The 13,423-nt window shown below is 38.9% G+C and overlaps 1 protein-coding gene across 3 annotated transcripts in view; it reads left to right on the top strand.

The window, feature by feature from the left end:
* The window catches only part of SH3KBP1 (SH3 domain containing kinase binding protein 1), a 136,154-nt gene that overhangs the window by 57,733 nt on the left and 64,998 nt on the right, over positions 1 to 13,423 (top strand). For 2 of the 3 annotated variants that reach the window (XM_088144857.1, XM_088144859.1), the window contains exons 5-6: positions 2,224 to 2,350; positions 7,378 to 7,452. In XM_088144857.1, coding sequence (XP_088000983.1) covers positions 2,224 to 2,350; positions 7,378 to 7,452 — 202 coding nt within the window. The remainder of the gene's footprint in view (positions 1 to 2,223; positions 2,351 to 7,377; positions 7,453 to 13,423) is intronic. The other variant, XM_088144858.1, reaches the window with a different exon arrangement.

A 13,423-nucleotide genomic window follows, 5' to 3' on the forward strand; every position in this document is an offset into this window, starting at 1 on the left:
AGATGGACAGTACCTGGTCGATAGAACTTACTAAATGTTGAAGATACCTTTAGCTGACTGAGAGAATGAGTCATTCCTTGCTGTCACAATATAACCCAAAGGCTTTTGGTCTTTAGGCACTATAATCTCCTAGCAGGATTCTGCCATTCCATAAATGTGCAGAGGAGGAACTTCATCATTGTGACACATTTGTTTAAGTGTTACACTGGAAATGAATCACTCAGTGTCTTTCAGTAGAAATAGGTCTTGTATCCTGCTGCTTTCAGTGAGTCCAGTTTAGGATGTTGATATAAACACAAACTTTATTCATGTTATTGTAAACAATAATGTAATAAAACAGTACTCGGTTTTACTCTTTCTGTTGAAATGTTGATTAAACTGTCATTCTTGCTTAGAAGCAATTCAGTTTAATTGGAGATCATAACTAGAATATTATGATAAAAATATTTGTGATACAGTTGTTACCCTTTTATATAATACTTCATAACTGAAACTGCTTTATAATGTAAATTCTTAAAACTAACCTATAGGTAAGTAGTTATTGCTGTCATTTTAAATCTGAAGAATGTAACTAGTTTACAGTACAGCTAAGAACTTTAATTCTTATAATCCAAGCCCACTTCTTATAAGTTATTATATTCTATCCACTGAAAACTATCCACTTTGAATTCTTTTAATACAATTATTCAGGGGAAAAATGAGTAGTAATTTTAGTAGTTATGAATCATTAAAATAAAAAACTAACAATGCATCACAAATAATTAAATTACCAGAAGAACAGTTTTTATCACTTTGTTAAATGAAGTCTTTTACTCATCCCTCATTGTTCAATGCATTAAAAATAATTATTAGCACTTGGAATTCAGTCTGGAAACAAGACTATATATTCCAGAACATTAGGAACAATATCTTCCCTATGTCATATCTTAGTTAAAATACGTAGTATTAAAGTCTGCAATGCTTCAGGGTTCTGACTCTTCTTTTGCAATTGTGCTATGTTGAGTGCATCACTATAATCAAAATGGAAAGCTATCAATGTATGGATAACAGATCTGGAAAGAAAGGAAGGTGTATAACCTTTGGGTAAGGTGGTTGAGAAGGTGGTTGCGCAACAGATTCAGAGGGCCTTGGATGAAGTGGATTATCTGGATCCTTTTCAGTCCGGATTCAGACCTGGGTATGGGATAGAAACAGCATTGGTCACACTTCTGGATTATCTCTGGCATGGGCAGTATAGAGGATATGCATCCATCCTTGCCCTACTTGATCTCTCGGTGGCTTTCGATACCATTAACCATGGTATCCTTCTGGATCAGCTTATGGGATTGGGGGTTGGTGGCACTTCTCTGCCGTGGCTCCCTCCTTGTGGAACATTCTTCATCCTGAAGTTAGGCTTGCTCCTTCCCTGCTATCGTTTAGGAAGTCCCTCAAGACCTGGTTATGTCATCAGGCCTGGGGGTCTTTGGGAAAGACATTCTTAGATGGCTCCACTGTAATTGATATTCTGCTCTCCTTGTGGGGTTTGTATATTTTAAAATCTATTTTTAAAAATATGTGATAATGTTTTTATTCTAATAATAATCTTTTATCTTTTTATAATGCCTGTTTTTATTCACTTGTTATTTTATTTTAATTGTTGTATGCTGCCCAGAGTCACTTTGTGTGAGATGGGTGGCTATATAAATGGAATGAGTGAGTGAGTGAGTGAGTGAGTGAGTGAGTGAGTGAGTGAGTGAGTGAGTGAGTGAATGAATGAATGAATGAATGAATGAATGAATGCAAACACTCTTAGTGACTGAGACAGCTTTTGCCTTTTTCATGAAATCTTGGGCTGGTGTAAAATTGGTTATTGTTTTTAGAAGGAGTGTGATATCATATACTGTATAGCCCATAATTGTGGTATTCCAAAGGCCTATACGTTTTGTGTTGTCTAGTTTAAATTTCAGTCTCTTACTCCTCTCAAGTCCAAAATAGCATCGAGAAACAGCTGCTTGTAAACTTGATGTGTAGAGAGAGATATTTCTATACAATGACAGTGTTTTCAAATGAATGGATATCACAGAGAGGCACCACGTTCTGCAAAATCTTGCAAGTGATAGAAAAGGACTTGATTGTCCATGATATTTATCAGCCAGAGGTTTGTATGTCACAATACTAAAATTATTGTTGTCACTGTAGATTTAAATTGGGAACCCACTATGTCTGTTTTCTTCCATGGCACAGGTAGAAGAAGGTTGGTGGGAAGGAGTGCTAAATGGGAAGACTGGCATGTTTCCTTCTAATTTCATAAAGGAGCTTTCGGATTCTGATGATGCTAGAACTGCCCATGAAGAGCACCTGATAAAACCGAGTAAGCATATAAGCATTCATTTCATTTAAGCTTTGGTTGGATTCTTTTATTGTACAGTGGCATTTTTTTCCCTCTTTTCTAATGAACAAAATCTAACAAATCTGTAGAAGTTGTGCAGTGAACTGTATCAGGTAGAACAGAATTAATAGTAAATTTAGCGAGCCTCAGAGTTTTAACCTCCCTAGCTGCTCTTTTTCTGATTGAATGACCTTTTTGCTCATTTTCCTTAACCATAACTTGGCATTATATTTTACCACTGGAAGTTCTGAAATGCTAATTCAGAAATTCAGTTGAACTATCCTTGATAAAGTGATGCTCCTATCCTCTAATGTCATCCACTGGGATTATAGTTAAAAGGATAACATTACATTTGCAACAGCTTTACTTTTTTCTTTTGCTTGATTCTTAGCATCTCTTTGTCTTTTCTGTCAGTGGTGCTGCTGTTACTGGAGCTCAGGTCTTGGTCAGTAAACCCAAGGAATGGCCTGCACAATCATTTATTTATTTATTTTTATTTATTTATTTTTATTTATTTTCAAATTTGTATGCCAGCCATCTCCCCCAATGGGTGACTCTGGGCAGCTCACAATAATAAAAAAGAAAAAACACAGAACTCTCCAAACATAGACATAATCTATAAATAGTTAAAAACATATATAAAAATGGCCTAAAACCTCCTATAATTTGGCCCTAAAAAACCTGTAAGATGCTGGGGGGGAGACAACCCCTCACCCCATCAGCCATCTCCATAGGTGCGGGTCCCCCTCTGGCCCCCCAAGCCTTCTGGCAGAGCCAGGATTTGATCTCTTTCCTGAAGGCCATGAGGGAGGGGGCACACCACACCTCAGGCGGCAAGATGTTCCATAGGGCAAGTGCTACAGCAGAAAAGGCTCTCTGCTTAGACCCCACCAATCGAAATTCCTTGATAGGTGGGGTCTGCAACCTGCCCCTTCTGCTGGACCGAGTGGGGCGGGCTGAGATGACCGGGGCGAGGCGGTTCCTCAGATAACCTGGTCCCATGCCCTGAAGGGCTTTAAAGGTGATGACCAACACCTTGAATTGGACCCGGAAACAAACTGGCAACCAATGCAGCTCACGCAACAGAGGTGTTATACGTGCCCTCCTAGGGGCATTAAGAACTGTCTGTGCCGCTGCATTCTGTACCAGCTGTAGCTTCCGGATACTCTTCAAGGGTAGCCCCACGTAGAGCGCATTACAGTAGTCCAACCCGGAGGTGACCAGGGCATGAGTGACCGTGCGGAGGCCCTCCTGATCCAGGAAGGGGCGTAACTGCCACACAACACGAAGTCGTGCAAAGGCCCTCCTAGCCACGACTGCCACCTGCTCTTCGAGCAGGAGTCGTGAGTCCAGGAGAACCCCCAGATTACGCACCGGATCTGTCTGGGGTAGTGCAACCCCGTCAAGAACCAAAGATGACAAGCTCCTAGATCCTGAGGCTCCCCGTATCCACAGCCACTCCGTCTTACCAGGGTTCAGCTGAAGCCTGTTGTCCCCCATCCAGGCCCCCACAGCCTCCAGGCACCGCGAGAGGGCAGTCACAGCGTCACTTAAGGCACCTGGGATGGAGATATATATTTGGGTATCATCCGCATACTGATGATACCTCACCCCATGGTGCTGGATGATCTTACCCAGCGGTTTCATGTAGATATTAAATAGGAGCGGTGAAAGTACTGACCCCTGTGGCACCCCACAAAGTAGGGGCCGGGGGCCAGACCTCTCGCTCCCTATCAACACCGATTGGGTTCGGCCTTGGAGAAAGGAGCTGAACCAGCGCAACATTGTGCCACCCAGCCCCAACTCCTGCAGCCGACCCAAAAGGATACCATGGCCGATGGTATCGAAAGCCGCCGAGAGGTCAAGAAGAACAAGGATGGATGCACTACCCCCATCCCGCTCTCGCCAGAGATCATCTAAAAGTGCGACCAATGCTGTTTCTGTCCCATAACCGGGCCTGAATCCTGACTGATAGGGGTCCAGATAATCCGTTTCCTCCAGTATCCTCAGAAGCTGCCACGTGACCACCTTTTCTACCACCTTTCCTAAAAAGGGAAGGTGGGAGACTGGACGAAAATTGTCCAGGAGGGTGGGGTCTAGCAATGGTTTCTTGAGGAGTGGGGGGATCAAAGCCTCTTTAAAAGGCTTCGGAAACACCCCCTCCTGCAAGGATGAATTAGCAACCGCCAGAACCCACCCTAAAGTCACCTCCTTGGTAGCTTTAACTAACCAGGAGGGACAAGGATCTAAACCACAAGTGGTCACACTGACAGCCCCAAGGACCCTGTCCACTTCCTCAGGGACAACAGGATCAAACCATTCCCAGATAACTGGGCAAGAACGCTCCCCGGGCAACTCCACTGGACCTCCTCCATGCTTGGCTTCCAACTGAGAACGGATCTGAGTGATTTTATCCATCAGGTGTTCAGCAAATTCCTCTCCACGACCCTGCAAGTAGTCCTCCGCCCCCCCTTTTCCCAGGAAGGCCCGGGTGACCCTAAACAGGGCTGCAGGGCGACACTCTGAGGATGCAATAAGCGCAGAGAAATGCTGATGTTTCGCCACCCTTACCGCCACTAGGTAGGCCTTAACAGCAGCTCTAACCCGTGTTCAGTCTGATTCATCCCGCGTTTTCCACCAGTGGCGCTCTAGACATCTCTTAGCCCTTTTCAACTCCCTCAGCTCCTCCGTGAACCATGGGGAGCGCCAGGGGTGATGGGCCAAGAGAGGACGCACAGGCGCGATCCTGTCCAAGGCCCCAGCCGCCTCCTTGTTCCAGGCTGCGGCCAGAGCCTCCGCTGGACCGTGCAGCAAGGCCTCAGGAACAACCCCCAGCTCCCTTTGGAACCCATACGGGTCCATCAGTTGCCGGGGGCGGACCGTTCGAATAGGTCCCACCTCCCTGCAGAAAGTGGTCAGTAGTGAGGCAGTGGCAAACAAGCTAAGCCAAGAGACAACTGATTATTTAGGGTGGCAGATGCTCTTGTATTCTTGATTTTTTTTTTAATAGTACGTACTGTTGGACATAGCTACAGACGCTGCTTTTATTACTTTACAAATATCCTGTGCTTTTAAGTCACTTCTTTGCATGCAATGAATCATTAAGCTTAGCATATAAAATTACTTAGTGCACCATTGCTTAGTATACCTGTGATTAAAAAACCCACATACATTTAATATGTAAGTATGACTCATTTGTATTACAAAGCAGAAGTGAGGGATTTGTGGCCCTCCAGGTGCTGATGAATTATAATTCCCAGTATCCCTTGGATATCCTGTACTGGGAAGGCCAAAAGTTTTCCTTTGCTGTAAAGATTAATGTCTCTGGGCAATGATAAATAACTGTGTAAAGTTGCTTTGTCAACTTTGACATTCACATATCTTCCATGGTACACCCCACCTTATATTTCTATTTGATGGAAAAGAATGAAAGGATGGTTGAGCCTATTTTTCCTAATGTATTAAGGCCCAAGATTAAATGGAACTTGTTTTTGCAGAGAATTACATTGCCAGTGCTATTCAGATTGCACTTTTGGATTTTTAGTTTAATTTGTCCAGCATTTTTTTAAAGAATTTGCATGCTTACAAACTACTTGCTTTGAAATATTATGAGATATAGTATACATTACAGTACAGAATATTGCATGAGAATCATAATCATTGCTTTGTTTTAAAATACAATTGTTTTTAGTTTATAACTCAAATGAAAACATATTTATGAGCTTTCTTTTGCTTCCATTTTTGCTCTTTTGCTTCCATCTCCCCCATTATAATAACTAAAATGCTTCATGTCATTCACTGGATGTACTCCTTGTAAATATATGGCATCAGGTGAAGGTGGATTTGCCATTAGTTACCAGGGAAGTTTATGGCAAAGGGTAGAATTGAAACATGGCTCTTCCTGATTTATAATAGTTGCTATAGTCTTATTCACTGCGGTCCACTAATTCTTGACTTTGTCAGGAGATATATACCTAGTAAATTCAGATGAACAAGTGGCACCAGTATAGGACAGATCAGGATGTTACAGATATCCTCTGTGTAGCTTAAAAATTAACAAGCAGAGCCTTGGCTCAAAATGTTTTTATCATTTGTACTATGTTACCAGTACTTGAAAAGATGGCTTCATGAATAGTCTCAAGGATTCTAGATGAAATGAAAGCAGTTTTTGCAAGCATTGTAAGTCTTTTATGCAGAAGCCCACAAAACCTGAATTGTACTTTTCAGTAATTGTTATACCCATTTAAAGTATTTTTGACATAAGGAAAATACAATGACATCTCAAAACCAGTAATTCTATCTTTACATTGCTTTTTGAATAGACATTTGTTTAGCAACACATTTTGATGAATTCCTAAGCTTGTGATGCTACTGAACGTAATCTGGCTTAAAATGTGTTCTGCTATGGTTATAGAATTAAAGGTTAGCAGCAAATGTATTAGGATGCTTTAAAAGAGGGGGGCGGTAAGGTTAAGCATCACACAGACTTTCTCCCATACAGTGAAACATTTTTTTCTTTTTCTTTTTCTTTTTTTTCTTAGCAATAACCTCTCTCTGGAGAAGCTCCTCAATCCTCTGGAAACAGATTAGGGGAGGATGATATAGGAGTTACAGAGAGTGGGAAAGTTGGTTCTGCTTTCTTGATTGATAGACACAATTTAATATACTCGGGATTGTTATGTGTTATGAGCAGAAGGGAAACAAATACATTCCAATGCTACACCAGCTTGCACAGGAATTGTATTTCTGCTCTTTATTGACCATTAGAAATAATCAGAAAGAATATACTGTTCACATTGTTGAATGGCATAATCTGTACAAAGTTTTGGCTTTTTTCTCTCAGAAATGCAAACAGTGAAACTACAGCTTACTTATACTCTTGTTCTTTTACTAATGAAACTTTAATGCAGCAAAATTAAAAATTATTCCTCTCCGTACTTTTGGTATTACTTCAATTTTCCTATCCTTTCTTTTTGTTTTGCTCTCTTTTTCTTTCATTCTGCTGTCAGGAAAGTCTGCCTTTGAAGGGTCAGTTCTGTATAAAGTGGGACCGACAAAGATTGAGAGCTGCAGACGCTATAACAGTGAGTTAATGAACGGAAAAAAGAGAATGCTGAGCTAAGGCTGCTCTTTGAATGTGTCTGTTTTCATCTGCCAGCGAAAGAATGTCCACCCATTGTGCATTCAAGTCTTGGCTACTTCCATAGTTGTCTGTGAGATGAAGTCAGTTCAATTTGCTTGTGGTCCACAACAAAATCTACATAAATGGGCAAAAATGATTTGCAGTATTGCGAATCACCCAAAGAAATATAGTGCTCAGCAATTTGTTTTCAGCTACAAGCATGCGCATTGGAATGATTGTAGGAGTTGTAGGTCAACCGTAGAATATGTGGTTGGAGCTCAGTTCTCTAAGGATTATTTAAAGGATCTGGGAAAAACCTTTGCTTGAAACCTTGGACAAGCATTACTAATTGAAGCAGTTAGTAGTAGGCTAGATAAACCAGAATTTATCTCCATGTGTAGCAGCTTTGAATGTATTCATGAGATAACAATTTATCATTTTCTTAGATATTCTTAAGTATTAAAAAGCCTGATGGGAAGAACCAAAATATTGTTCAGATTGATTTACTAGAGTTGCTAAGAAACAATTTTTTTTTTAAAAAAATTGATAGATAGTTCAGTCTACTACTCTAACTTCATCATTATTCAACATGCTATTGACCATTCGAATCTTATAGCTGCTCCATGAAAACACAACTTATTTTGCCAAGTGCTGCATCTTGGAATTTAAACTTATACCAAACATCTGTGAAGCAGAACGAGAGAAAGACCTGTCTGTGATGTGAAGTGGAGTAGAGAGGGATGGGATACTTTTTCACACTTCCATTTACCAGGAAACAACAGGAGAAAAAATGAGAAGAGTTAAAATGAAGCATTCTATTCATGTATTTTTTAAAAAGGTTTTATATGGTGCCTTTAAAAATAAGAATCTTCTCAAGCAACTTCCAAATAAAAATGAACTGAAATAGGTTATAAAACAGTAAGCACCTATGCTAAACAAATTAAAAAGTTTTTGTCATTATAAATGAATTGGGAATGAACTCTGAAACAAACTTAATTTAGTTAATTGCTGAATAAATCAACCTGAATTATTTGTCTCATTTAGCAAACTAGAGTTTGTATATAATGACAAGCCAAGAATTGGAGGAATAGAAGCTCACTAGAATATGGGAAGGGGGAAATATGGTTCAGCGTTACTTTTGAACTGGACGAAAGGCCATGTAGTATGGTGAGATCTGCTTAGAGTAAAAAGAGGATTGGATAGCTTAAGCATGATAAACATAAAAGGGAAGAAATGAGGAAGTTGAGACAGTGTGCAAGTGTAACATATATTCCAGGAAAAAAATCCTCATCCAATGAATCAGCTTGAAGCTTAAGACTCAGACTACATCTCTGCCATGTGTTCAAATGTTTGAAAAGCTACTTATCTTTTATGCTGATTAAATTATCAAATTATCATTCAAGCTTTTGGTAAAAGAAGAAATGTTGGGAAGAAAAAGGTCCGTTCCAAATCATAAGAAACAGTTTGAGACTAATAATGAGAAACCTTTTATCTGATTTTTTAAAACTGACATATGCATAAATTCCACTGTCGTATTACATTATAGTGAAGTTATCAAGTAAAGTACAATACTGGAATATAAAATCATACATGTACAATAGTCCTTTGTTACTACAATAGGAAAAGCTGTCTGCGTCCACACAGATAGCTTTATCAGTGCCCTGTTAAAGAGGGCACTGAATAATTAATATGTATTTTCCCATGATATAGGCCAATGCTAATTTCTCCTTACTCTGCATGATTTGCCAAAGCAGAAGGATTCAAGTGTTGTTTGTCATTGTGTTAAAGAAAGTTAATATACTGGACAAAAGGTGACAAACACTTGAACAATAAACCTATATATCTGAAAGAATAGATATAAATATTATTATAACAGATAAAGCTTGGAAAGTTGTTCTGATGGTGTGTTTGAAAAAACATTTAATGTTCTAACTGATTAATTTGTTTAACTTGATCAAGTTAACGTGATTAACTTGATTTATAAAGAGGTTCTGTATACCACAATGTTCCAAGTTGTAGCCTATTAGAGTTGGGAGAGATTTTCACGCTGACCTTGTGATTTCTGCCCTTTCACATTAAGTTGTAAGTCTATCACACTCTTCAGTGTTCTGTTACAAAACATCACTGAATTAAGTAGCATTTGACAGTAGTGAATTTTTCTCTATGTGTGCCTCCAGTTCAGTATTGTTTAAAGGCACCAGATTACAGTCGGGTCTTTGATCTTTCTGGATGGAAAATAATGACATTTTAAACATATGTGAAGAGGATGGCTGCTTTACTCCATCTGTTACTTATTTTGCATCAGTATTTTACTGCATCAGCATTTTACCATAGTGTGCATGGCTCCATTCCTTAATTTGCACGAATCAACTACAGTAGCATTGTTTGTAGACTCTTCTGTAATATAACTTAGCTTTAATGGATGAGACTTCCCCCCCCCCCAAGTTCTATATTAAGTGCTTTGCAGCATTAGGTAAAAAAGAATATATGATGCTTATATTAATATGGGATTTCTTTATTTCAAAAATGAAAGCAGTTGTTTGGTCTTTTTAAATGTGTTTTTAATTTTCATTTTGGCCTTTATATTTCTTATTGTTGCAGTTCAACCCCTGGCATTTGCAGATAAAAGAATCAGGGAGAAAATGGAGCAAATCCCTTGTTGAGAATCAGAAAGTTCAGAACTAGACACAGTGATAATCTTAATAAGGCAGCAGTAGAGACAAAAATTGGAGACAATTAAAATTATTTCTTCATTCTAGGGTTACCTCATATAAATCCAAACGGTTAAATATTGATTTAACAATATTCAATACAGTTTAGCATTTAGAATGTGCTGGAATCTCTGAGTTGTACAATGCTGGAGTGACTCCACCATCATTGGAGGTAATTGTTGTTAATGTATTAATTTTGAAGTATCTGTCTCCCTCCAGTGTACATTTTGCAAATTCATTATACCTTGATAGCGTTTGAGAGGCATGTTCAGGATAAGCTCAGTAAAAAAATTAACAGTTAGAAAAGTTAATGTTTGTTATAATACCTGCTTGAAATTTATTGCAGTAGCTATGGATAAGTGTGGATATTGTTTCTAGTACACACTGTGTGATAAGGGAAATGTTATTTTACCACTGCAGCATAAATGGTAAAGACTTATGTTTCAGAAGTCTAATTTACTAACCCAAATGTTTCATAAAAATGATTAGTTCAAGAAGTCAGTGTAACTTCTTTGTAATTCAAGTCATAATTTAAGATTGTAAAATTCTCCCAGTCATTAAAATAATGCAAAAATCCCCTTGCTAGTTGGAATTGTTTTGGGTAAGAAAAATAGCCATAATTATTACCACACACATTAAGCTATGTGTTTAAATTAATTCAGAGCAATATAATTTTAAAATCAACTGATTTATCTTCTAAAAAATTGAAAAAAAAACCCTATTCTTTATATAAATGACAAAAAGATCATTATCATAAGTTCTCAGGATTGATCAGACAGAATATAGCATGGATGGTATTTCTTGTGGACCCTTCATTTTTTCCTTTTATTCTTAGCATTACAAGGGTAAAAGACATCAATGTCTTTCTTTGAAAAAAATTATATTTCTAGTTGCCTATCTAACAAAGCAGAATTCAGGTAATGCATGTGAACAGACCTGTAGTTATCTCCTTCTTCCTGGCATCTGCCTTAAAATGATACCAGAGGATAGCAAATTGCTTTATGATGTAACTGCCTTACAGTTCAGACACTATCATCCTGTCAGCAACAGTATTTCTTCTGCTAAAATGATAATATGCCTGTTCTAAAATAGAGTTGCAACTAAATTTCCCAAGAGTTAATCAAGGGCTCTAGTTAAAACTTAGCTGGCCAACTCTCATAGCTAGCAAAACCTGGATCATCTTTCTTGTCCCTTTGGAACCTTCTTCCTCTGTATATATGCTCAAGGGGAGGCAGAAGTGGATCCTTCATTCCTTAGGAATGGCAACTCATGCCCTTGTCATCTTGAAACTGGACTGTTCTAATGCATTTTACATAGGGAGGTTTTCAAGACATGCATTGAGTTGGTGAGATTGATGTCAGGTTCAGCCCAAAGAATTCCACGAGACAGTACAGTTACAGTTCTATTGCATTTATTAGCTTCCACCTACAAGACAGAATCTCGCCAGACTGAATCTAAACTTCCCAAGCCAGCAAGCAAACACTGCGAATTCCTTAAGGTGCTGCCAGCCTCATCCTCTTCACCTTTCCACGCTCATTCTGGGGGCTAAGGAAATGCTTATCTCCCCGAGTGCAGCCTTCGCCATACCATTCCATCACAGTTGGTAATGCAGTGGTCTGTGTCTGGTAGGTGAATGCCTTTACAATCATATAATACTATTTTTATAACCTTGCATTGGCTTCTGATAGGTTTCTAGGCACAATTCAAAGTGCTAGCTTTAACATATACAGTCTTTGATTGCTTGATCTCAGGTTTCCCACAACTATCATGTTCAAGTCCTTTAATTTTATGAGTCCACTTATAGTCAATCACTACTTTTTGAACATGCATTCAAAGCATTTTCCACTTGCTTTGATCATTAGTTCACACATGACTGCAATTGGGAATATTGGAAATACTTATTGTTGCACAGCTCTGGTAAAGTAGGGGTATTTATTAAAGGAGAACACATGCACAATGTAATAGGTCTCTTTTCCATAACCTTCTCTAGGTGCCAATTAGAGAAGTGTTAAAATCTTTTAGCAAGAAGCCAGCGCATTGAGTTTGAAGTGTAAGCAAGGTTTATTACCTCAAAAAATTCTTTGCCCGTGACCTGTTTCAGGTTAAAACTCACAAACAGTTGCTAGGTGCGAATACCAATTTTTTTCAAGTCTGAGTAGATAACCAGGAGACAAGGAAAGGAACGTAAATCAAAACAGAGTCTCTGGGAAAGAAAGCTTGCATGGATAGTTTCGCTTTCAACAGGAACACACAGAAGAGAAGTCAAAATTCTAGACACAGGTAGTCCCCAGTTTAAGAATGAGTTCCATTTCCAAGGTCTGTCCTTAAGTCAAATTTGTACGTAAGCTGAAACAGTATTATTGTATAATATTGCATAAGTAGTATTTCATTACAAGTATATGTAATGAACTTGAACCATTTTGTATTTAACTCAAATCATTGTGTATTTAACTCAAATTTTGCTACAGTAAGCTCCGTTTTTAACTATGGATCGTCTGTTACCCGGACGTTCTTAACCCAGGGACTAGTGCACTCATATTTCCCAAAGCAACAGTTAGCACTGTCAGATACTCATGCCATTTTCCATTTCAAAGCATAACAAGTTGGGAACTTGGAAGTGATGTCTTTACAGCCGTAATGCATATGAGGAATTTTATTTTGTAGTCAATCCATTCTATGTATAGCAGCAAAATGTAAAAACATAGTTGTAAATGGCAAAAATGAAGTTGAAGGATTTCATAATGATTCTTGAAGATGAACTATAAAAGATCATTGATATCAGTGATGGACCTGTCTGTACAGTATGTAAGAGCTGCCCATGTATCATTTCTCCCAGGAGAAGGGGATGAACAGGCAGTCCTTTTCTTTTCTTTTCTTTTCTTTTCTTTTCTTTTCTTTTCTTTTCTTTTCCTTCGAATCAGTGTTGACTCCTGGTGACTGCCTGGACAAGTCCCTGCAGTTTTCTTAGCTAGATTTCAGAAGTGGTTTGCCATTGCCTCCTTCCTAGGTCTGAGAGAGAGTGACTGGCCCAAGGTCACCCAGCTGCCTTCATGCCTAAGGTGTGAATAGAACTCACAGTCTCCCAGTTTCTAGTCCAGTGCCTCAACTGCTACACCAGACTGCCTCTCAAGTTACGAATACATACATGGCTGGACAAATCCCAGTTTCTAGCCTGATGTCTTAACCACTACACCAAACTGGCTCTCAGTATCTTGTAGCCAG

Source organism: Python bivittatus, unplaced genomic scaffold (assembly GCF_059951505.1).
Source record: "Python bivittatus isolate LINGU-HERP-01145 unplaced genomic scaffold, Pbiv_v1 ctg000350_np1212, whole genome shotgun sequence".
Taxonomy (NCBI): domain Eukaryota; kingdom Metazoa; phylum Chordata; class Lepidosauria; order Squamata; family Pythonidae; genus Python; species Python bivittatus.